Genomic DNA, 25,694 nt, shown 5'->3' on the forward strand with positions numbered 1-25,694 from the left:
ATCGACAGCCCCCTTTCATCCCAATTCCAACACATCGAAGTAAAAATCGTGTCACGTCTATCCATATATGTGACTACGTCAAACCAAGACTATAACCAGGGTGCTGTATTACGGTATATATCATTTCCGTCTGTCTACTTGTTCTTTCTCAGCTATATTTTTATCTCGTGTGATCTCGCTTAGCTTTATATGATATGATATGTAAAGGCCTCCCTCCACATGATCTTTCCTAAGATCGGACGGACGGACGTCGTTGATGTTTTTATTTAACTTTTGTTTGCAAAATATAATGTACGTACATATACATGAAGGGGAAGTAGATTTCATTAAAAACATAATAATATGCATTCGGGTCGTTAGAGGAGGTATCTATATTCAGGATTCAAATCCTGGTGCTGGAATTAGCATTCAATCAAAAGGGCTGGGGAGGGGGGAAGAAAGAACTTACACCCAACTCTGTCTTCTCGTACTCGCTCAATCCCACGTCAACAGTCATCCTGTCCCTCTTGCGATTCTCCCAACTCACAGCGCACGCGTACACCAGACAGCTCGCGGCGCCAAAGCACAGAAAGCCCAGACAGATTGAATATCCCTTTTTATAATACGGCGCGTCTTCCTGGATAAAGGCATAGGTAGCAATGATGCCGCCTATATTGCCAAAGCCCACTTGCCACGCCGTACCTACAGCGCGGCGGTGGTGGCCCCCGAGGTTCATGTTGAACCAGCAGACGATAACGGGCATCGCAGCGTACGTGCCCATGGTTACGAGGAACAGCGCCGCGTACTCGAGCTCGCGGTTATGGTGGACTGTCAACAGGATGGCGAAGCCGGCAATCGAGACACAGATGGGGATGATGGTAAACAGGAACCGGTGCTTTGCGAAATCAGACGCGAACGCGATGACCATGGCGAAGGCGAAGGCTGCGGCCCACGGGGGAACGCTGTGCAGCTGCGTACTGATGGCGCTGTAGCCGTAGGTGGCCAGGATGGTGGGCGCGAAGAACGCGTAGCCGTACGCTGGCACAATCATGCCGAAATACATGAAGCCCCCTAAGATGACTTTGTAGTCCTTGAACACCCTGCCCACATCCCGCAGCGTGATCTTGCGCTCCGCAGCCGAGCGGCCCTGGTCAACCTGCAGGCGCGCCTTGACGTAGTTCTTCTCTTCTTCCGTGAGCCACTTGGCGTCCTCGGGAAATGAGGGAAGGAAGAAGAAGAAGGCCAGAGCTACAACGGCTGTAAGAACACCCTCCAGGATGAAGATCCAACGCCATCCATGGTACCCGCGCATCCCGTCCATCTTGCCGATAGCCGATGCGAGCAAGCCGCCGAACGCGCCGGCTAGGGTGGTGGAGCTGAAGAAGAACGAATACCGACGCTGCGCTTCAGAACGCTTGTACCACATGCCAATGAGATAGAAACAACCCGGGAACATACCCGCCTCGAAGAGGCCCAGAAAGAAGCGCGTGGTCAGCAGTCCGCCATACGAAGTCACAACGCCCTGGCAAATGCTGACAACGCCAAACATGAACATACACCCCGTTAACCAAATGCGGGGACTGAATTTCTTCAACAGAATATTTGAAGGGATTTCAAACACGATATAGGGCACGAAGAAGATGGTCAGCGCGGTGTTGTATTGCAAATTCTTGGTGAGATGCAGATCTTTCTGGAGGCCGAATGAGCGGGCATTGGCGATGTTGACGCGGTCGAGGAAGGCGAGGAGGTACAGAATGCAGAGGAAGGGGATGACGTGCAGGTCGATCTTCCTCATGAGCTTGCGCTCGGTGGTGTGGGGAGGGCAGACAACATGCAGTTCGTCATATTCGATAGGGTCTCCTGTGGAGGGGAGGTTAGGGTCGTAATAGTTGTTTGCTTCACTTTTGATGCCCGATTCATGATCTGAGACCGCGGGTGAGCCGGCGTGTTTGGAGTCTGGGGGTTTGATTAGTAAGGTATGTGGTGTAAGGCTTGAGGCTCAACCAAGGTGTTGTTGACTTACTCCCGAACATTTTGAGGAGATGAAGATCAACAACTAAATATGGAGCGGTAGATAACCCGATGTCTTCTCCACGCGCTGAGCTGAGGAAGAAGATAAAGGTATTCAATTGCAGGTGGAAAAAGAAAAGAAAGGTTGTCAGACAGCACAGGATGCAGGAACAGGGGGTATGTAAGCAAATCCTTCCCCCACCAGCCAGCCCATTTTAAAGAAGACTTCTTTTGGGTTTGACTAGTCAAGCCCAACCTTTTGCGATGGCTTTTGTCAACCCCACTCTTTAGAACCGCTAGGCGCCGAAGCCGCTCGGAGATCAAGTACTTGAACGGTTAGGATGTGAATTTCCTTTTTAGGTAGTACTAGCTATGGGATGGGTCGCCAGTATACATTACGGTAAAAGTGTTGAGCATTTGATATGGGGTAAGGTAGAGAAAAGGGAAATAGGAAAAGATGAAAATCAATATCTCCGGTGCCGAGGATTAAACTTCAAGAAGGGAAAGATTGATTGGGCAAGTAGCGATTGGCGGGGTTGTTGGAATCTGGGGTTGTCAGGCGTCGGGAAGGGATGCTTGATTAAGTTTAGGTGCTCTGTATATCGTCACGAGATTTGGAAAGAAAGAGGTACCCCACTACCGAGCGGAATTTATCCGTCATGAAGATGTGATGTAGTAGCTAGCCTCTGTTGTGCTTTCTATTTGGATATAGATACGAGTACTCGAGACATATTATAACATTCATATCATTGGGTAGTAGATGTTAATGTACCTACCTTATTTAAGGGCTACCATAGCCCGGTTCGCATAACAAGAACTGATCAGGCGTCTCGTTAGATTCCCTCTGATTTTTCATCTGATATATTATGTTTTCGGGCAAGTGAGAGATGAGTCATAGCTTTAAAGAAGAGCAAGAGACCTTATTACTTATATGTGTTGAAATATGAAAGATCTATTTAGTAAGACCAAGGCAAGTGCAGTCTGGGCATTCTGCTTGGGAAATAAAAACAAAAATAAGACTATGAATAGAGTCCCTAAAAAGAGTAGACTGCAACGAAACTGAAAGGGTGATCTTTATTTACAATAATTCGTAGAAACTATTTCTCTGGAAGGGGTGACAAGTTTGGGTCGGTGGATGGCAAGCAAGGGGCTAGTCTAAAGCTCAGTAGATTGCTCGATCTGTTCTTTCTATGCGTTGAGACGGGGAAGGAACTGGGTAGGTACTTTGAAATATTTCTTGAAGAGAGTTTCGGCCAGTTCTAGATAGGGAGCACGTCTACGTCGAATTCTCTTGTCTTTTGTAATATTAGACGTACGAGTAAAGGCCAAAATAAAAGTACAGTGAGATGCAAACGCTCAGTGGTACAGTAGCAATGGTACGCAGGACTGAGAGGCAAGGCTGTAAATATTCATCTTCTCATCAAAATGCAAATTTCCATGTAAAATGTACCAAGCCACTGGCATGCGCCGACACGGTCTCAAAATGCATATGGCGCATTAGAACTCTTCATAACACACCATGATGCGGCAGGATGCGTCCATCCCGAGGAGTCCACGACGATTATTCCTACAGCCATATGAAATTATTATGAGGCTGCCATGTTGCCAAGCCGGCAGAAATCTCAAGATCTCGAGAGTTGTCACAAGACCGCGGACAGCCGTCGGTCTGCAGGTAAGCAGCAAGTAGAACTGTAGCGATAAATCTTTAAGATGTCATGAGATTAAGAATAGATATTGAAGCCAGGAATACATACATTCATTGGACTACAATGTATCGTCTTTTGTGCTGTCCAAAGAAAGAAGACGAGAGAATGATACTATGTGTAATACAATAATATAACAACAATAATAATTATTATTCTGCCTCCTCTGCACCTAAAGATAGAAATGGGCCCAGACCAGACTCCTGGCCCGGTCCATATTGAAATGAGCCGCAACCTCACATATTTCAACTTCACTGCGCATTCTCACCTCACTCCCATCCGTAATATTAACCACCACCCACCCTTCTCACTTGCCTCGACCATCGCATTATTCTCTCCGGATGCCATGTTCAAAGCCCTGGTTCTCGCTTCTATTCTCGATTGACTGACGGTGCGGATATCGCCCTCACTTAGCGGGGCTCGCATACTTAGCCTCTGCTCTGGGGACACCACACCTTCACAATATGAATGACAGCCGCCCCGACATCTACCACAACCCCCACGACCACACCTCCGACTCCACCTCGAAAACACAGACTCTTCCCCATTCCGATGCCCATCGAGTATCTTCGGCCTCTTCAGCCTCTTCGTCCCCCCTTCCCTTCGACCTCGAGCGAGCATTTACACATCCCGCCGGGTTGCGAGTTGCCCGTCAGCTCGCCCGATCCTTGATTGAAAAGCGACCGATATTTGGCTCCAGCTCCGAGGTGATGGATCAGTTACGGGAGATTATGGAGATGAGCGATGATTATCCGGCTTCTGCAACTCCTAGACAGACAGCCGGTGTAGGTGCGACTTCGGGTACGAATATTCACCCCTCTCTGCCCCTTCCCCCCTCTCCAAATACATTCAATGGGCCCTTCAGCAGACTACAGACTAATGGTTACGGCTCTAGCTCAAGCTTCTTTCAACGCCTCTGCTTCGACGTACCGCCCTGGAGGAAACATCGCTCAACACTCCTGGGGACGCCCTGGCAATCAAGCAGCCCCAACAAGCCAACCTCCATTCTTTGCATCCTCTTCCTTTTCAAGCCCCCCGATTCTTCCACCGATACAACAAATACCCGGCCAGAACACGTTCTCAATACAAGGCAGTAATAGCAGCTGTCCCTCAAGAGGCTTCCTCGATACAAGTGACCGACGACCCTTCAATTACAACCCAACTCAATCTAAGCGCACAAGCTTGCTACCCTCGCCTGTCCGCCTGGATACAACAAGCTCTTCTTCAACTGGAGCCTCATCGCACAACATGCAGCCTACCCAGCGAGTCAATCTGACGTCTGGGGACGACACGGGTGCTCATAGGTTTGTCAATAATATTACCACTTCAGTACCACCTCCGCCTACATCTATGGTCTCTCGCCGAACCTCTGCTTCCACTTCTGGCGAACTCTCGATTATTCAACACTACCCTCTTGCAAAGGTGCAGATCTCACGTCAAAAGCGTCAGCTCGCCAACAAGGACACGGAATCCGCTCCACTTCCGAAGAAAAAGGCCAAGACCAAGGCGCCGAAGCCAGAACCCGTAAGTTTCTTTCACCTCTTGTACTTCCCGATCTAATGTCTCGGCAGGCCGTAAATCGTGTGCCTCATGAAGTTTGGCTCCGAATGCTCGAGTTTTGCCATCCTTCTTTTCTAAACAAGGCAAGAATTCTCAACAGGAACTTCTCGGCCATTGTCCAGATGTACAAAGTTTCACTGTTTACCAATTCTCGAACCCAGAATGGTCTCCCACCACCCCTCCCTGGCACCTCGGAACTGGAACTCAACATGTTGCTCGGTGGGTTTAAAGGCTGCCAGAACCCGATCTGCGGGAATGAAAAGGCTCACCGAACCCATTGGTCTTGCATGAAGAGATTATGCCACGATTGCTGGCTGAGCATGATCTTGAGAGAAGAAAAGGTGTTGAAGGAATTTGTCTCACCCTTAGTTGATCGACACACTTTACAACGCCTTCTGGAATGCATTCCGGTTGCGCTTCAAGACTCATATTTCAAAGCTGTCGATTGGAAAGAAGATCTCGCATCAGTTGGAGGCCAGCCAAGACTTTACAAAGTGTATTACACGGCGGATATTGAAAACATCATCGAGAAACACAATGCCCTGCGGCCCGCTCCATTCATCGAGAATTCAGAGTGGACGCAACAGGAGAGGGATAACCATTACAGGGACTATCAGTCCGCTCTGGCCGATGCAAAAACGAAGCAAGATGGGTTCATAGACACTATGAAAGAGAGGAATGAGAAATTCATGGCATGGGTAAAGAGCGTGGAAAGCGCCCAGAAAATAACGTCTAAACAGACCAGGGACGACCATGATGTCAATCGGAATGCGCGCAGGAAACTATTTACTCGACGAGCCAAGGAGGATCTCCCTCATATTCCAACGGAATTTATCCAACAGCGTTCTGATGCTTACAAGAGGGCTACCCGTATCTTCCGCGATCCTGGTACCGAACGTGGCTGGAACACAATGAAGCCAAAGATCGAAAAGGAGTGGGAAGAGTATTTAAAGAAGGACCCTGAAGTGCAAAAGAAAGATGCACCTGTCGATAATGAGGACGAGGCTATGGATTTACCCGAGGAGGAGGACTTTGTCGAGGATGTTGATACGACGCAACGATATGAGCGTGACAATTCTCACCACGGACTGGATCCCTTTGGCGTCGGGTCTTCCCATAGCTTTGGGTCTGGTAGTGGCTTCGCATACAATACGGCCTCTCCATCCCAGTCCTTGGGATACCAAGCACCATTAGGCTATACTTCCTTCTTCAACGACCACCCCACAGCTGCTCGCTCAAGCCCTTTGTCAATCTTTGGTCCACAACATTACTATAGTGGTAGCTCCCATATGTTCGGGCAGTCACAAACTTCCGCATCGAATAGCAGCTCCGGTATGCATGCGCAATCGTATACTTCGGGATCTAATGGCAACTCCAATATGTACGGCACTCCGTCACAGGCATCAGCATCTTCGAACCCTACTCGTGTTTCAGTAAACTCTTTGCTCCAATGAGAGTAGAACAACCTTTTCCCTCTTCTGATGATATCAGTTTCAGGACCCGTCTTGTACATGTTCGCCATTCAACTTGGAGATGAGCTGGGATTGTGCTGTAGCGTTGAAGGTTGTAGGATGTATTAGGGTGTGAAGTTGGTGTTTGGAGAAGCGCCGGTTATCCAGACATAGCTACTAATCCAATAAGCCTCCCCTGCTGGTCGCGCGGTCTTGGTAATATTTTCACGTTTGTGCCTTGCAGAGTCTTGGCCATCTTATTTTCCGAACAGGCTTTCATGGGACCCATGTGTCACAGCCATTTTGCAAAGCAAGACTGGATTTCCCCAAATTAGCAGCATGACGCTTTAGCTTGCATTTCGACTCGATACTCGGCACGGAATTTATAGTCATTTGGGCATTGCATTATTAAATGCAGGCAGGGCGTTAGTTTTAGATGCGGGGCATTTATCAATCTTAGGCTCGTTTATGGTATGGCATGGTAATGATTTAGCGCATGGAAGGCATAGCATACTTTAGCATATGGCGTTCGTTGCATTTGCATTTGTTTTATTTTTGCTCGGATTTTAGCTTGGGCTTGGATTTGAGCTTGTCCGTCCTAGCTAGCATGGCATTGTATATATGAACTCGATGGACTTGCAGGAAATTATACTATTGATCTGCTTGTATTCTTTGGCGTGACATATATTAGCTGCTTCCAAAGTGCTTAGTGAATTGTTATTAAAATAAGCCTACCCCAGGCGTACCCAAATTCGTCCATCACTGCTTAATTGCAGCACAGCTTGAAGATTGCGTATCCAGCCTTTTGCTGAGCTGAATCGATCTGAATGTCCTAGAAGAATATTTCATCGTCTTGCCATCTGTGGGACATAATTCCGTATGTGGGGAGGGAAGGAATCATCGAAAAAGAAAAACTCTTCGAGCTTTAAGCTCGTTGCGTTGAGAAGGCCGGCACATGATCGCCGCGGGATGAGATGCGAGGGTATATCCCTCCACGAATTGCTGCTGGAATTCTAGGGTCAAAGGGCAACGCCGTGTAGGTATAGACACTAGAGCAGCAGGGCAATAGCAGAGACAATCAAACAGTTGTTTGGCCTCTTCGAGGCTCCCAGAATTGCGGCTGAAGCCTTGTAATGTAATTAGGAAAAGAAAAACAATTCCAGTGATATGTTGCTTTGAAAATTGAGGTTTAATCTAGTTGTATGTATCCTCTTTGCGTATACAGAGCTACCTGATATAGAAAAGACAGGTACTCCTAAGGTATTTGTTCTTGATTCTTCAGCCTCGCCAAGGGAAGAAGGAAGCGGAAGCCTAGCCTAGCGCTAAGCGCACCAGGCGCAATCTCGGCTGCTTAGTCACTAGCGTCATTCCAAATCAGCGCGCAAACATAAAATGAAAAAAAGCTTCCAACAAAAAGCTTTCTTCTTCATCAAAAAAGCAACAGAGCCAGCCACGACCTCCACCTCGAATTCTACAACAGTGGTGTGTTGCCAGCGCCCGCTTGCGGGTGTGAGGCTCTGGAGATGAATTTAACTCCTCGATAGGAAGTTTGCTTCTCGTTGGGTCTTCTTTATTGAGGGCGATGAGATTCGAATGTCGATGACGGGAGACACTTGAATGCAGTCTGCTTGAGCAGCTGTACTATACGAGGACCTTTGAGGAATACTGAAGCCCCTATGGTCGGAGCTTGCAACGTGTTGGATGTTGATGTCGCTGGAGACAAGGGTCGCTCTGTCCACGACAGGAAAAGATGAGGACACGACGGCTTTTGAACAGTACACGAGATTCATCCGTTTACGAATGCCCTACCTACGTAATATGTGAGCATGGTTATACTTATACACAATGGGACTGGGAAGCATGTTTATGGCCTTTTATAGATGTGCACTGAGTTTGTTACTACCTATTATTCACCTTTTCCCACCAAGATCGGGCAATATGTCATCCCAGAAGCCGTAAAATGCAGTGCGTCTCTCCTTGCCACGACCAAGAGCCGATGTGTTCGGGGCAAGCAAAGGCGCCAGGTCATTCGCTGCCTCCACTGCAAAATTATACTCATCATCATCTCCAAACGAATCTGACCACCTCTCATTGGCATCCCGGCTTCTATCATGTTCTGCCCTTGCTACACCCTTTTGCCAACGCGTGATCCCATTATCCTTTGTGTCGACAATGCTCTCTACAACCGCTTTTTGAGATTCTTGTCTCGCGGGCGTAACGACTATCGCTTTACCAGAACTTCCATTCGTGGCCAGCCTGGGCCTTTCGGGCATAGCTTCAAGTTGAGAAACAAGCTTACCGTTCTTCTTATCCCTCCTCAGAGACAACGTCTTCCTATCCTTCAACGGAGGCGTAGGTTTAAAATCCCCATCCGAAGATGAGGCGCCCGTAAACTCATACTCGATCTCGCATTCTCCACACAAGCCTCGAATTCCCTCGACGCCCGGTTTCCTACACAGCCTACAGTCCTGCGCAAAACAATGTTGGGTCCCGGGATCAGTGCCTTTGCCACTTAGCCACTGCTCTGGATTTTCTCCTTGGCAGTGAAAGGAATATGAAGAACTGGAGGAAGCAGATGATGCTTCTCGGGATAGGGAGTTGTTGAAGTGCTCGAATGAGGCGCGGAACTTACTCGTTATTTCTCTGCGCCTCTCGTCTAACATGTCGGCACTGACACTGATGTATTCTGCTGCCTTGCTCGAGTTGGTCTTGGTCTTGCGAGCTGTCGGGGCTGGCATGAAGAGCGGTCCTCGAGGAGGCGCTAGTCGTCCTTCTTGCCCTGCTGGTATTGGTCGTGGGACTACGCGCTCGATTTTCCCGGTTTTTATGGCCGTTTGTATGGTTTTGAGCTCAGCCATACCTTCTTTTCCTTTGAATGTTCGGCTACTGGATCCGCTTGGAGCTACTACCTTTGCGTTATCTGAAATCTTGCCCTTCCGATCCAAATTTGGGACGAGTAGGGGAGGCTTTAGGTATGGTATCCTAGGGTGTTTCAAAGGTAAGTATTGCCCAGTCGAATTCGCTCTCGACATGACCTTCTCTTGTTCTTGTGCGTCTTTCTTTTTCCGGCGTTCTTGATTGAGAAAAGCTGTTATGTCGGTATTGTCTGTAGACGCCGCGGTGCTGATCTCTCGCGGCCACGCTGTAACCCGCTTTTCGGTATCATCGCTATTATGTCCAGGAACGTGTGAAGACAAAGAGCCTTTCACTTTCCCAGATTTGGAGGTTCTTGCGGCATTGGTCCTGCCACGCCGCGATTCCTCATAAGTTGTATGGTCGATTTTCATGCCGCTTTCTTTTCTCCTGAAGAGTGTTTGCATCGTTGCTAACTTGTGCATGGTGCTGTAGTTATACTATGTTGCGTTGTTTGCTATATGAATTTTTTTTTTTTCGTTTTTGCAATGAATATGCAAAATGGCGTGAGTAGATTGGGTGAGGGATGTTTGTGAGTAATTGGTTTCTTGTGGTGGGAAGGATTGGAGACAACGGGTTTATATGAGTCTTTCAAATATTCACGCTGAATGGCTTTGTTTGCTATCGATGAAGGGGTTTCTTTATACGATGATTCCGCTTCGTTATCGCTGCTTTGTTCCAACTTCTGGATATCATTGTACGTTCGAGAATGAGCTTCATTATCTGCTGTGTCAGACACAAAGACGTTAGAGGCCATGTGCTAAAAATAGATCCGCAAGTGCACTTACAGTCCTACTATACCCGCAAATTTAGTTTGAAGATCAAAGTTTTCTTGTACGTTGTAGTTTTGTGTTGTAGAGAGAGGTCCTATAACACGTGCTTTGGTTATACTCTAGGTTACAAATGAAGCTATTCAGGGGCGATCATTCGGGTAACCCTAGAACACGCGAAGTGGACGAAAAGACTATGGAGGTTAGTACTACAAAAGTTATTTCTTCCATGTGCTTGATAGGGATTGAAGAAAGAGGTACTATTGTCATATATAGAGCTGCTGCTTGAAAAATGCTAAGCTATAGATGAAAAGGAGTTGATTGGTGGTAATAGATGAATGTAGTACGAAAGTCAGCTAGTTGGAGGGAGCAAGATTTGCTGGCACAGAACCGGTATTTCGATGCATATGGCATCTTAAGACCTGACGAGACTCACTTGATAGGGAGAAGTTGGGCCAGGTACAAAAGAACAATACGGGTATATAGCTATAGAGCGATTACCTACTAGCCCAGGCGTAAAGTAGCTACTTGTAGGTGTAACATATCTCATTGCATCATCATCCGAGATTTTCAAAATACCATGAACATATTATCTCCCCATTTATTTGACTATTGCCAATCCGTCCAGCACAAGTCAACCAACTTAATTTGAAAGGTAAGGTTGCAATATAGTCACGTGGTGTTAAATTTGTTTGGTATCTGAATCTGAGACTTACCTCACTTAGCTCCCGATAAGCGAGGCGGGGAATCGCACATTTCAATGTCCCAGAACCTTCAAAGCTCAAAATCCACGACAAGGCAAGGCTATCCCACCGACAATCCCTTCAACCTCCCCAGTCGCCCACCATGGAATCCTCCAAAGTCCCCGTCAAGCTCGTCAAAGTGACCCGAGTCCTCGGCCGAACCGGTACGTAATTCCCCCCCCAGCCCAGAAGTACCTGAAGACATGCAGGCGGGATTCGTGGATTGAAGGGAAAGGAAGGGCAGGGAAGGGAATGGAAGACTGACAATGGAATTAAATAGGTTCTCGTGGTGGTGTCACGCAGGTGCGCGTTGAGTTTATGGACGATACTACTCGTTCCATCATCCGCAATGTCAAGGGCCCAGGTATGCAGAGAATTGAGATTGCGCTTCTCTCGAAACGAGCCGAGAGTTGTGTACGTGCTGTGGGCTAATTCAACAATCCATAGTGCGTGAAGATGACATTCTGTGCCTGTTAGAATCCGAGAGAGAAGCGAGGAGATTGAGATAAGGCGGGCGGAGAGGAGAAGAGAGGAGATACGCAGAACGAAACTGGGATTATCATGGCCAGGCGTTGGGTTGGTTGTCATTCCGAATACCAGCGAGGGAAACGAAGGGTTCGGTTTTTCTGCGGTGGATATGGATAGAGCCAAAGCACGAGGATGCTGGGTTGGCTTCGAGTCGAATACAAGTTGCTGTGCCCTCCTCTAAGCTCTGTTCATATGGCTGGCTTTTCTCAGTCCAGTGCTAGCTGTGACGTTCTTTCTTTGCCAATGCTCCTAGATACAAGGACCGTCTACCAGCCCTCCACCTTTTTGCAACATAGTTATGTTGTCAAAAACACGCGGCGATTTCTCAGGTGTAGATCTAAGTAAGGTTCAAGATATCCTGATCACTCAGTGAATGCGGCAAGTGCAAGTATTGAAAATCACGGCTATTTCCCCCCTAACCAGTTTGATACCATCTCAATTCTAGGCAACAAGACCCTAACATTGAGATAGGAGAATGCTGCTGAGTAAATTGTACCTGGTAGTAGTAATTCGATTGGGACTCATTTTCAGCCCATGCCATGCCTACCCAGCGAAATTGCCAGCCTATACGATGCCATGGCGGGAGTCACTCCACATAATTATATATTAGTCCCAATTCTCCAGTGGATAGATAGACAGGGTGGAATATATGAAGGCTAGGCGATCCGGGGTGGCATGCAGATCATCCAACTGATGTTGCCAATAGACGCCGCTGAAGAGTACTCCGTACGAGGAAAGTAGGGTTTCGATTTCCAGGGACCAGCTGGTCGTCTTCTCTGGGCTGGTTCGGGGAATACGCAGGAGCCTGGACGGTCCCTTTTCAAGCATTGCGAACATGGAGACACGCGGTCGCATTTTAACTTGGCGTGTCTGCATGGGGTACCACAGTTGGGTGCGGTTGCGTTTTGGGTGTGCGGAAGTTACTTGGGACATTTTTGGCTTGTGGGTATTAATGGGACTAGGTGAAGGAGGTGAGGTTGCATTGAACTGGTATTATTGTCACGTGGTAATAACTATGCATTTCTGTTTTAGATTCATGCTTGCATTATCCTCATGGGACCAGATTGTTGATTAGATGTTGTATTCAAATATCATGTTTGGCGTCCGGTGAAGGCCTTCAGATAGTGCCGGCGGTGAAAAGGGGATTGATCACCTGAGGAATTCTTTCTGTCCTGTTGTAAGTGTTAACTTTGCACTGAAAGTTTGTAACTAATGAAGCGTTTGGATTGGTGGAGATGAGAGATGGGAATTCCTCCGTTACGTTAATAGACTTTATAGGCTTTAGCGTTCTGAAAGTATATTGAGAGAAAGTTATTCTGAAGTTTTCTTATCAGACTTCGGGGTCAACTTCTATCAAGGCGCATGTCAAGCCACCCCTTGGCCTGTGTCCCAAGTGTAACTTGCTGAGCGAACATCTAACCAGATAAGATCTTGCCAATTGAACATGATAATACTTTTGAATGTTTTTGTTTAAATATACCCGACAGAGGAAATATTTCGGGTCACAGTCCAGACATCTCACTCGGGTAATCACGGGCAACATTAGCATTACATCCACATTACATCCAAATACGATGTAACAGCATCTTGTTCTCGACGTCGTCGGTTAAGTAAAGAAAGTAGTGAAATTTCCAGACTTTCCGAAAGGGCGAGTTGCCAGCGGCTGCAGCGGCCGAGAGAGGAAGAAGACACGGGACGCGAAGGTCGTTGCGAGAGGATGGAGTGACAGGAAGATGAGGGGACATCAAGCCACACTCCCATTATCATTATAACGGAGGCAAACTATCAGAACTACCAAACCAAACCAAACCAACCGCGGATGCCTTTCTTTTGCTTATATATATAAGTGCAAACAAAGTACGCTAAATAGCAGTAAACTGCTGAATGCGGGGTATATCGCGTACAAACGGAACGAACCCGACGACACGCAGAGGATCGAGTGGGCCAGCGACGGTGGCTTACCTTACCCCGGATTTATGTGACATGTGAATTGCTCTGGTGTGCATTAGTTGATGAGGTGGTATTAGCAGTGGTGGTGCAACGTGTGAAAGCGAGCATGGTGATTGCTACGACGGGACGTTAACGCTGGCTGGCATTTAGATTTACCCCGCCATTCTAGGATAGATAAGAATCTTGTGCTTTGGCCGTCGGGCAGGAACGATTAGTCCTTGGTGGTTACGGAGTATTTACCACCATCGTATGTTTATATGTCATGTCTAAATGGAGATGCCAATCTATTTGTATAGGCTTCCGGAGTTGTTGGGAAAACTTCCAGGTGGCTGGTTACAATTAGGTAATAGGGGGGAAGGTCAAGCGAGTTACCGAGTACGCCACAACAGCACGGTAGGGTAGATCATTGCATGATCTCGTCGAATATACTTCGAGGTACAAAGTACAGAAAGAAGCAATTAAAGTGCTGTGAACTTTAAAGGCAGTGCCTAGGTACCTACCCTACCTACCTACGAAGTATATTTAAATTTTGATCTGCGGCTTATGCGGCCCTGCGTGAACCTGAACGCCCAAAGCAACACGAAAGATTGTGAGGCTCCAACATCAAATCATCGCAAAATATCCCCAATAGCATCATGTAAATGCAACCAACCTCTTTACACTTGGCATGAGTAGTAGCCAACCATCTAAAGTCACGGCATGGCAGACTTTGACGCAGAGATTTTCAGCCAGTTTCCCTTACACAATGGCTTCCAAGATTAGAGCTATCTTTTCACCCCTCCACAGTAAAATGCACTAGAATCGGCAAATTGTTCTACTGTATTACTATGGAGTAGGACTTAGCCCTGCGAACTCCACACTTGGTGACACATGGCGGATGGATGCAAGAAGGATGCGAGTTGGAAACAAAGTGTGATCGGAGAATATGGGACGAGTCCCAGAGGCCCAGCGCAGCAACACTATTAGGCACTATACACATATCTTGCACTCCAACGCAACGCAACGAAATGCAAGGCAAGAGAAGCAACTTCCAAACTCTGTTTCCCAATGCGCCAAACAGAAATTGAACTGTTCATCCACACCGCACCGCATCTAATGGTTCGGCAACTAGCCCTTATTAGTGCAGTGGTAAAGCACGTTTTTGTTCTTCAGTCGTCTCGTGGGTGAGAAAAGAGGGGCGTGGATATATCTATGCCCCTCTAGGGTTCAGGTCGTACAATACTATAATGATCATTAGGCTAGATATACTGTAGGGTACATATCCTGCCCAAATACTACAAGTCTTATCAGTTAATGCCGCACGTACTGTAGCTTAAAATTCTACTCGGGCAAGGGAAGGGAAGGAAGGGAAGGGAAGGAAGGGCAAGGCAAGGCCGATGGGATTACCGTAGTACACACGTCTTTCCGCGACAATATCGCGTCAGTGAGGTTCTTCTGTCTTTTATCGCAATAATAACATCATCCGCCTACTTCGTATATAGTCAGCGAGCCAACGACTACTTCCTTGTCTTGTTTCGTCTGGTCTTGACAAAGTTTTACGCGCTGTTACATTATATTACATAACAGCAGGTTCGGTGTATCCCCACCCCACCGGACCACATCACGTACGTCCGAATCTTTGGTGGTAGTCGTGTCGTGTGTCGTGGTCGAGTCGTACGGCTTGAGGATTAAAGAAGAGAAAGAAACTTTTCTCACTCCTTCCGGCTCCTGTCCTGTCCTGACTTGTCCTGTCCTGCCCTGTCCTGCCCTCTCCTGCGACTGCAACTGCAACTGCAACTGCAACTGCAACTGCAACTGCGATCCACCTTGCCTTGCACCCGCCCCGCACCCTGGACTGGCAATCCGCCTTATCAGATCCTTGACCCAATCGGTACTTACCATTTCACTGCACAGTATATGCTCACCGCCTTGACCCATGAACCCTTCCAGAAGCAAAAGCCAAAATACCCCTCCAACCTCAACACATGCTATCGCATCAACCCCTCGTTTATATCCTACACTTCTATACTCGGTATCAGTTGACGGTTCATCTGCACCACATCCCCGATTGGTTCTAATCAACAATCGTCATCTTACATATTGATACCCAGGCCAGGCCCAGGTATACAAGTATCTACTCCGTACGAGATACAGGTACCCTTGTCGAACATCCGATCACGCCGTTGCGCCCTGCACACCCGAGAAACCGCCATAGGTTCTGATATATTACAATCGCCTTCCCTGCGCAGATTGCGAAATCGCATTCCTTTTGAAGCAGGCCGGTTTTCCTAATCGGCACAACTACCCGAGAAAGAGCTCCTCTAATTGGAGCTATCTCCGCATTCCTCTCTTTGGGGCCTTGCTCTACATTTCTCTGTTTGGTGAAAACGGTTTTTGGGGTCCAAGTGCCGGTCTATTTGATTGCGGAAAAGTATAGGAGGAGTAGGAGAGGAAGGTATCTAGAGAATCCGACTTGACGCTCGAGGAGGAGGAAAGAAAAGGCTCGAGATCTTAGTCTTAGGATTGGATCCGAGGAACGCACTGCGCATCCAGCAAAGCACACTTGAAGATTGATCGTCACGAAACATCGACTGATATATTTACCATCACCGCCCATGCCCTCCGCAACACCTAGGTCTGCCCTCACAATCAGACCTCGTGTACCTCCAGCACCAAACCAAGAACCTCCTACGCGAAAGTTGAAGCATCGGCCGTGCACTTCCCTACCAGACAACGACGACTTCCTGGGCCTCCAAGCCGTTCAATCTCCCCGTTCAGCCTCAGCCTACGAGCGCCCAGCAAAACGTCCCATGCCCTCCCCAAACAAAACTATTGCTGTTGTCAATGCTTCAGGCAGGCAAGCAGCCTCTTTTATCCGTGTTGCCGCCGCAGTTGGGTACCGTGTACGGGCTCAAGTACGGAGGCTCGACGGCATCGTCGCTTCTGAGATATCTTCCTTGCAGAATGTCACTGTGCTCGTTGGAGATCTGTACACCAAAGCCTCCCCGAAAGATGCCTCTCCTCCACTGGGAGCAAAAGGCGGTCACCCAAATATAGGCGTCAATCACGATTTGATTTCTGAACTGTTCCGTGGCGCGCAGTTGGCGTTTATCAACACGACATTCTGGGGCGACGAGGTAGCCATTGGAAAGGCGGTGGCAGACGCTGCTGTCAAGGCAAACGTGCAGCACTACATCTACTCAACGATGCCGAATTACTCCCTCCACACTCCTCCTTCAGCGCCTAAGCCATGGCCTTCCCTTCCACTCTGGTCGTCCAAAGAAACGATATCACAATACATACAATCTCTCCCCACTCTCGCGCCGAGAACAACGTACTTGTACACTGGCATCTACAATAACAATTTCACCTCCCTTCCATACCCTCTCTTCTGTATGGAACTTCAACCCGACGGCTCATTTATATGGCAAGCACCTTTCCACCCAAACGTGCCATTGCCTTGGCTAGACACTGAACATGATGTCGGGCCAGCCGTGCTACAAATATTCAAAGACGGTCTGCAGAAGTGGGGCAGCAAGTCCATACCTCTTGCCTACGAAATGCTGTCTCCACTTGAAGCATGCGCCGCGTTTTCCAGAGGTGTGGGGAGAAAGGTACGGTACAAGCGTGGGGGTATTGATATCAAGGTCAAGATACCTAATGGATATCGAGAGCAGCTTGTTGCCCTAGAGGAACTGTACGAGTTGGGGAAAGAGGATGGAAATCTACAGCCTTTTTATTTCGGCACCAGGAATCTGGAAGAACGGTGCCCGGAGCAGGCTCTTGCACTGTGGGAGGGACCAAGGGGACTGGAGGAGTACGCGAGGGAGGTATTCCCACTGGAAGAGGCGGCGAATGGGGCGACGTGGATGAATGAGGATGTTGATGGAGTCGAATATGTTGAACCTGGAGATGCGGAAAATGAAGACAGTGATGATGATGATGATGATGGCCTGGTTATGGGAGGAGGCATAGGGACAAGCGGTACTGGCGAAAATACCCCTGCGAGAAGGGAGGAGAGTTGGCTTGCATGAAAGTTACGAGGAGCTACGTCATGAACGGAATGAAATTTTCAGGTGGAGAAAAGCACGATACACAATTTAGGCGCGAGCAGCATTTTGTTTGGTGCGTTTGGATTGCATACATATCATATCATAAAAGCGACGGGAACTGATTGGCGTTGGACCTGGTTGCATTACGGGCGGGATGGATGCTGCGGCTAGGTGTTTGCTTGGTTTTGGAAGATACCGGAACAATTAAGCTATAGATAGGAATCATTGTCCACTCATAGTAATGGAGGCATATTTTGATAATCCGTTCCAGAATACATTCACTGTGCTGGTCTACATCTAGTAGGTGGATGGTAAGAGCTTTGATCATTAAGAATTCAGTTTTGCTGTATAGAAATAATTGGGTGGAACGTCCTTAAGTATCTATCCTATTTTGTATTGTTCTCTCAGCTTAAGGTCCTCCCTCCAGTGGGTATTATCTCCCCTCCCCTCCCAGACATGTAAATAACTTTGCTCTTGCTTTTTGCTTTGCTTTTGCTTTTCCTAACCTGAGAATTAACTGAGTGAGTGAGTGAAATCTATGTATTGTACAAGATCAACTTCACTCCCTCCCTTTCCCCGTCCAATCCCATCCCATTTCGTTTCCTCCATATCCAAATACAATCCAATTGTACAACTCAACTTGAAAGCAAATAGGGACTGAACAAGAAAGATATGAACATCCTAAGAAGAACGCTGCTTCTTCGTAGGTCTTGCATCGTCGTCATCGTCGTCAGCGCCAACTTCTTGATCGTCCAGATCTTCGATTTCGGCGTCTGAATCTTCGAAATCGGCATCGGAGAGTGCGTCTTGCTCTTGTGCTTGTGCTGGAGGGAGTGGGTGTGTTAGTGAGGAAGTTGTCTTATTGTGTTGATGTATATTTTTCTTTGGTAAGGATTTTAGGGGGAGAAGAATAGAAGGGAAGAGGAGCAGAGTAGAAAACTTACTGAAATACTTGATAGCGCCTGGCCAAAGATCATCCGCAAACGCCAACGCAAGCTCCTCGCCATCCGGAAAGATCTCCAGACTCATATCCAGCTCCAAATCCTCCATATCATCCCCCTCATCACCATCGCCCTCTTCTAATTTCCTCGCGCCCCCCTTCCGCGCCTCCTCAACCGCAGCCGCGTTCTCCTCGGCGCTGATCCGGCGCCCTATGAAGCCGAAAAACGCAAAGAAGCTCAGCCCGCCCATCCCGGTATTCTCAATCGTCTTCGCCAGCTCCTTCTGCTCAGCTGTGACTTTTGTCGTCGTCGTCGTCTTTTCCTTCTTGGACGCAGGTGTAGCAGCAGGAGAAGAAGCATAAGCCTTCCCTACTAACCCCAACAACCCACCGCATAAATCCCTGCCCTCCCTCCACCGGATCCCCACGGGCTCCGACACCAAGCCCTGCCAGCCATCGGCCGCCCGGCGGTACCAGAAGCGCTTCTCCAGCACCGCGTCCTCGAAATACTCGTTGTCGCTAAACTCGAAGCGCAGGGTGATGGAGCGCGGCTCGGCGGGCGCCTCGAAGCGCGATACGCTGAAGGAGGTTAGGGAGGAGAGGAGGAGCGCCGAGTCCGAGGGCTGGATGTATTGGTCAATGTCTGGGGGTGCTTGCTCGAGGACGAGGGGCCAGAAGTTGGGGATTGCGGAGAGGGTTTTTTGGCGCGAGGCGTAGAGGGGGGTGGTGAGTTCGGTTTGTTTTCTTACTGAGAGAAAAGGCGCGTTAGTTTTCTTCTTTCCTTCTTTCCCCATCTTCGGTGTTTGATCTGCGTTGGATTGACGGAAGGGGACGCAACGTACTGATCTCAGTCTCTACATCGTCGAATTCGCGCTCAATGGCTGCGAGGTCTTCGTACGAGACGGTTGTTTCTTCAAGTGCGGCGGCCATGGCTGCTGTTGTGAATGCAAATCTTTGGGGCATCAGAGTTGGGAGGGGAGATTTGTGGTTTTTATGCCGATGGTGGTAGGTAGTGCTTTAGAGAAAAAAAGTTATTTGCGATCGGCGACGCGAACGTCTGGTGGTAATTGGCGGTGTGCGATTGATTGTAATACGGGTGCACTGTTGGAAGAAAGCGAGTTTTGGGTATGTATGTATTATTGCGGTATTGTATGAATGACGATACAGGTCTAGGAGAAGGGAAAGAAACTATTCATAGATGGAAATGATGTCCTCCTTTGTAGCATCTGATAGATGCCGATGTCACTGTACCTGTCTGAGTGGATCGGATAAGACAAAAAGGTGAGGGGTAGAATTGCTTATTTAGCCATGCCATGCCATGCATACCTTACCTTACTTTACCTTACCTTACTGTAAATAGGATCTTTCTAGAAGGATTATAGAACATGAATCCCTTTGGTTATTTCTATTTCTGTTTTATAGAATTCTAGAAGGTTAAGAAACCTTGTTCGTTCTTTTCCTTACAGAAGTCATTGAAGTTACCTACGTAACTCTGGCTCTAGCTCTAGCTCCTTCATTCTCCTCTCATTGGTCAATCAATTTCTTCCCTTTAGCAAGAGTTTTTTTTTTTTCACTCAAACTCAAAAAATGCATTTTTATTACACACCATTCAGAAAGCGGACCAATCACTCTCTTACCCCTGCATCCTACATTGCAACTCGGATGAACCGTATCTTTATCTTTATACCAAAATATATTGTCTGCTTTGATATTAAACCTACCCGCACAAGAAGCTTGCAGGTTTCACTCGACCATATTATTAAAAAGACGAAGATGATTTCATGATCTTGGGTATCAATCAGCTCTTCATTTTATACCAAAAAGTAACTTTCCACCAACCAGCTTATCCACCTTCTCCGAGCACTTCCTTGTCTTCCTTTAGAGGTATTCCAGATTTCCATCTATATTGATTATCTCGCAAAATCTAAGACATTATAAAAGCCGCTCTCTCTCGAAATCCAAAATTCATCTCGGTGTTATCAGGCAAAACTAAGACCGCAAACTTGCAGGTACACCACCATCAATATCGATATCACTCCGCTGGCCGGCAGTCTATCGTCAAAATGGCAAGCCAATACCCCGAGAACCGCGTCCTGATTATCATGACTGGCGGTACTATCTGTATGAGACCATCGCCTGAAGGTTTGGTGCCGGCAAGGGGGTTTCTGGAAGCTGGCATGAAGCCAAATCCGAGCTTTAATGATGGAAGTAAACCTGGTATGTTGATTTCTTTTGTGTACACATGGATGTATTTGGTTTATAAAGTTGGATGTGACATTGCTATTTAAGAGGTGGAAGACCTGGGCTTTTATCAGAGATAGAAACGAGAAATGAAGAGTGTAAGGACTGTTGGCCTTTTCAACTCTGTTAATTGAGAAGCAACCAAGGAATTCTTCTTCATGCATTATCAATTGCGCCTTGCTTTACGACTCGTACACGCCGTCTGGCGCAGGAAGTGTTCGTTATTAATGTTCCAGGCCGAGTGGCACATTAAAAAGCTGCTATAAAGAGTGCCTATTTTTGGTCCATTGCGAAATACTTCTAGATCTGTTACTTGTGTGCATTGACTGCATTGATACACATCGCTGACTTTCTAGACCCGCTACCTGTAAGTAGCCTTTCTCGGATTCCTCTTGCGGACGACTCAGAAACAAGCCAGCCCTGGAATGTTGTCTCAAGTCATATGGAAGATTTATTCTAGCCTCCCAATTTTGACCACATCAGGCAAACTAACTCCGGGGTATTGAACAGGTTATGACAGATGCAAACACCGAGGAATATCTCCCCAGTCTCCGAACACCTCTCAGTACATACTCGAGGCATGTCCGATATACATCATTTGAGTTCCCGATACTTCTAGATTCGTCCTCCATCTCCTCGGCAGGATGGTCTCAGATTGCGAACACAATTCGAAACAATTACTCCCGGTACGACGGATTCGTCGTCCTGCACGGAACTGACAGCTTGGCGTACACCAGCTCCGCTCTTTCTTTCATGCTCTCTGATCTCGGTAAACCAGTCATTCTCACTGGCTCACAAGCCTCCATCTTTGCACTACAGTCCGACGCCGTGGACAACCTGCTAGGATCTCTCATTATAGCTGGGACATTCACGATTCCAGAAGTATGTTTGTTCTTCAACGAGGCTTTATACCGCGGCAACCGCACCACCAAAGTCTCAGCATCCTCGTTCTCTGCTTTCGCGTCCCCCAACTGCGACCCTTTAGCAAAAATTTCAGCAATGGGAGCAGAGGTAAACTGGAACCTGATCAAACGTCCCACAGCCATTGCTGGCTTCAAAGTCATTCCTGACCTCGATACAGCACACGTAGCGTGCCTTCGTATCTTCCCAGGCATCAAACCAGAAATGATTGATGGCGTGTTGCGAGTTCCTGGCCTGCGTGGTCTAATATTGGAAACCTTTGGCTCGGGAAATGCGCCCTCTGGTGAAGACGGCTCTCTGACATCCATCATCAGAGCAGCGGTAAAAAGAGGTATCGTAATAGTAAACGTCAGCCAATGTCAGACTGGTTCTGTATCTCCTCTTTATGCACCTGCAACGGTACTGGGAAATGCAGGTGTGGTATTTGGGCACGACCTTACGACTGAGGCAGCATTGACGAAGCTGAGTTTCTTGCTAGCACTGCCGGGGCTAAGCTATGAAGAGATCACGAAGCAAATGCAAATATCCCTCCGCGGCGAAATGACCGAGACTGCAAAACTTCAATTTTCACATCCCGCTTCTGGTTTGCCTTCACTTACAGACCAGCAATCCGTGTTCACGGCTCTGGGCTACGCCATCGCGGCCGGGAATCTCGAGTCGGTCATCCAGCTGTTAAATGGAGATCAGTTTGATTTACTTGGAGCAAAAGACTACGCGGAGAACACGGCTGTACATCTTGCTGCTGTGGGAACGAACAATGATGTGCTGAGAGAATTGCTGAAGAGAGGCGCTAGTATTCATGTGAGGAATCGCGCGGCTAATACACCGTTGTTCTTGGCAGGGAAGGTAGGGAATCAAGAGGCGGTGGGCTTGTTGAGAGAAGCGGGGGCGCATTTGCATATTGAAGAAGTTGAAACAGTTGGGAAGAGAAACCACGATATGTAGAATTTGGATAAATGGGCCGTGGGTGGGGTGGTGAGCAATGTGTAAGAGAGGAGGCTAAAACCCCCTTTCAATTGATCGAGTACATAGACAGAAAGACGCGTTTGATCTAGAACATATCGATATATAAAGACAGGATTTTGAATTCAGCTTTCCGCATAACAAATCCTCTGCATTCGCAAACCGATCATGGGAAAACCCAACAGGACAGCCCAATGGGAAAACCACAACCGAAGATTTTCAACCAATCTCCCGCCTCCATCCTCCACTCCCAAGCAAGAAACTGCATGACGTCTGAAAAGGAGCAATGAAGTCGCGTCTGTCTGCTTGTCGATCTATAGGAAGCAAAGACCGGACAAGCAGAGCCGGGAGCAGCATTCGGTTTGTTGGTAACAGGCACCCAAAATCGTGGTACAAGTGCCCTATGGGACGCCAGTATATCAGTATTTGTGAAAGGGAATTAAAGTTATTTCCAAGGTGAGGGGAAGAGTGAAGTGTGAAAATAACGCACTGGGTTCGAGGGAGCAGCATCGCGTGTTGCGAGGCGCTCTTTGATAGCTGCGACGATCGTCTCGTCACGACTGAGACTCGCGACGGCGGGGCCAGGCGCAGCGGCAGCGAGGCCGACGAGGAAGATGAGCATTGAAATTGGCTTCATTTTGGCTGGGTGGAAACTTGGGTGGGATATATCTGAAGGTGAGTGAAGTTGGAAGAGAAGATGAGCTGTGGAGATGTTTTTCAACGTGGTTGATCAAGGGTCTCTTTATATATATTTTGCTTCTGGTATAGAAAGTCTGTTTGGTGGTAGTACATGGAATTGTAATTTGTAGTAGTATCTGTGTTCTACTTCACACGGAAAGGGACAACGTTCGCTACTCCACAGTCCAACGGTACATTTCTCGGGACATTATCTACTGGTGATACCAGATGCATCGGGCAATATAAAGACTGTGCCTGTGCGAGCCAGTGTGCAGCCTCTCGTAATACAGCAATAGTCCTAACGGGTAGATGCACTATCATTAATTCTTTCTATATTGTGACGACTACTATATCTCATTACAAAAGTCTTATCTGAAGCTTGCGAGTCGTGAAACGTTCCAACCCGAAGGTATACCATTGCCATTTGAGCTGAAAAGTGACATTGTACTCACATTCATGATCATCATATCCTTTATATATGCACTGCTTCGGAGAATGGAACGCTCTTGCCAAGTTTCGATTCAGCTGCGTCAGTGCTCCAGAAGCACTAACGCGGCCTCAGTTGATCAAGGAAAAGCTACACTGGACAGCATGACGGAAAACGGTCACTGTAACGCAAAGCCGCTCACAGTCGCCTCTCTGTACATGTCTCATCCACACTTAGCTCGACCATTCATCGCTCACTTCAACCGCATTAAGCAGCTACACAATCACACACAACGATGCTCCCGTATCAGCTTGGGATCTTTCGTGAAACTTCCCAATTTCCTACCACCAAGACTGAAAGATCCAAGTGCCGAAACGATCTTAAACAGCTTGAATTTGACTTCCAGATCTGGAGGTTTGTTGATTGCTCCTGCCCAGCTGAAACAGAAAACGACCAGCCGGGTGGTAAACATAGTAGTTTGATCCGTACCCCCAGGAAAAGACATGGAATGAAGCTGCTGTCATATGATCATTGAAGGTATCTTCCACCATCGTCATAGTCTCCGCGCCTTGCTTTTCGACAAGCCGAACCATCAACAGCCCAGTCCAGTCCCCAAAACAGCTCGGAGAGACCGCGCCTCTTGACGACAGAGGAAACATCACTCGCTAGTGACGTTCATAGCAAGTAAATTAAATTGACTAGTGTGAATGCGAATTAGAAAGGCAGAGCTTGTCCTCCTGATCCAGTCGTTCGTCGATCTGCTACCAAATACGTGCTCTTATTCTCTAGTAATGCTTCGATCGTACAATCGATAGTGCCATTGCATTTGGAAGTAAATATCAAGTGAATGCAACCAGCAGCAGGTCTAAAGTGACATTCTCATGTCCGTACCATGGCGGTCATTGCCTACCTAGATGCAATCGTTTTCAGGATGGCAAGAAGATCATCAGGTCATCCTCACGCGCGTTTTCTGGAATGCCTTGGTATAGGTAAGGTCTAGTTCACTAGATTTTCGAACCGCTGAATCACAGTAGAACATGTAAAAACCCTACTAGGAAATGAACATTGATACATAGTTCTATATCTTTCAAGTCAAAAGCTTAGTTCATCACTCAACCATAGGCTTCCGTTGGAGATTTAAGGGACTTCTGCCTATGCTTTCCGAAACGACCATGTTTGTATATCCCCCACAGCTTTCAGGGTAGTGATTGTGTCAGTGCTCATGCTGGTATTGCTTGCTTGCTGCTACTTTGGAGAAGAGAGATTTCATGAACAACTCTATTCGTTAGAACCCCAACTTCAAAATTGGGTTTGAGAATTTATCTTCGCCAGCACGATACGAAATGGCCCACTTGGGTGTATGAGAAAGAAACGGTAGTCTGTCTTCAAATGCGCCACGCGGATCAAGCTCATATCGTACAGTTGTAACGAGCGTCGACCAGCCTGCAATGCTAGTCAATTCTACGCAGAAACACTATATGGTTATGTTAGGAATTTGTGGACGAGCTGTTCTTTTGCGGTACTCACAATCGACTTCACAAGAGAACAGTGGTCTCAAGTCGAGATGGGGAACGAAGCCACCGCCGATAGAGCCAAGGAACTTACCAACTTCGGTCCGCTTCCTCCAGAGGCTTCCCAGCATGCTCCTATGATCTCTGCCCGGGGTGACTTTAATCATAACTGCTAAAGCCAGCTTTGTTTAAATCTGCAGCCTAAAATACTTCAACGCTATCTGCGCCAAATTATAAGTAGGATAGCATTAGATCTATGATCCTGTCTGGTGTTTCCTGTTCTCATTTTTAACCCCATGCTAGCTGCTGTCTAAGTAAGCGAAGTGTGGAGAATTTATATGGTAGGTGAGTCCTGGTCCTGCTTGGACGGAGGAA

At 47.6% G+C, this 25,694-nt stretch overlaps 5 protein-coding genes across 5 annotated transcripts; 3 read left to right on the forward strand and 2 right to left on the reverse strand.

Annotated features, from left to right (window-relative positions):
• Positions 1 to 356: 356 nt before the first annotated feature.
• On the reverse strand, positions 357 to 2,012 carry prlL_0 (MFS transporter; the record flags this gene model as incomplete). Its single annotated transcript, XM_031152449.1, has 3 exons — positions 357 to 389; positions 449 to 1,935; positions 2,003 to 2,012. 3 exons carry the CDS (start codon positions 2,010 to 2,012, stop codon positions 357 to 359), a joined length of 1,530 nt encoding a protein of 509 aa, XP_031002375.1.
• A 9,220-nt stretch (positions 2,013 to 11,232) lies between these two features.
• On the forward strand, positions 11,233 to 11,606 carry rps-28_1 (40S ribosomal protein; the record flags this gene model as incomplete). The annotated part of the gene is made up of 3 exons (XM_031152450.1): positions 11,233 to 11,293; positions 11,410 to 11,543; positions 11,577 to 11,606. 3 exons carry the CDS (start codon positions 11,233 to 11,235, stop codon positions 11,604 to 11,606), a joined length of 225 nt encoding a protein of 74 aa, XP_031002376.1.
• Positions 11,607 to 16,201: 4,595 nt separating this feature from the next.
• On the forward strand, positions 16,202 to 17,620 carry nmr (Nitrogen metabolite repression protein nmr; the record flags this gene model as incomplete). The annotated part of the gene is made up of 1 exon (XM_031152451.1): positions 16,202 to 17,620. The coding sequence occupies one exon, from the start codon at positions 16,202 to 16,204 to the stop codon at positions 17,618 to 17,620; it is 1,419 nt and encodes a 472-aa protein (XP_031002373.1).
• Positions 17,621 to 18,319: 699 nt separating this feature from the next.
• Positions 18,320 to 19,508, reverse strand: LHYA1_G007523 (putative nucleosome assembly protein; the record flags this gene model as incomplete). Its single annotated transcript, XM_031152452.1, has 3 exons — positions 18,320 to 18,462; positions 18,583 to 19,386; positions 19,421 to 19,508. The coding sequence occupies 3 exons, from the start codon at positions 19,506 to 19,508 to the stop codon at positions 18,320 to 18,322; spliced, it is 1,035 nt and encodes a 344-aa protein (XP_031002374.1).
• Positions 19,509 to 20,641: 1,133 nt separating this feature from the next.
• Positions 20,642 to 22,685, forward strand: Aspg (60 kDa lysophospholipase; the record flags this gene model as incomplete). The annotated part of the gene is made up of 3 exons (XM_031152453.1): positions 20,642 to 20,795; positions 21,176 to 21,186; positions 21,330 to 22,685. The coding sequence occupies 3 exons, from the start codon at positions 20,642 to 20,644 to the stop codon at positions 22,683 to 22,685; spliced, it is 1,521 nt and encodes a 506-aa protein (XP_031002379.1).
• Positions 22,686 to 25,694: the final 3,009 nt, after the last annotated feature.

Source organism: Lachnellula hyalina (genome assembly GCF_007821495.1).
Source record: "Lachnellula hyalina strain CBS 185.66 chromosome Unknown contig00172, whole genome shotgun sequence".
NCBI classification, from domain to species: Eukaryota; Fungi; Ascomycota; class Leotiomycetes; order Helotiales; family Lachnaceae; genus Lachnellula; species Lachnellula hyalina.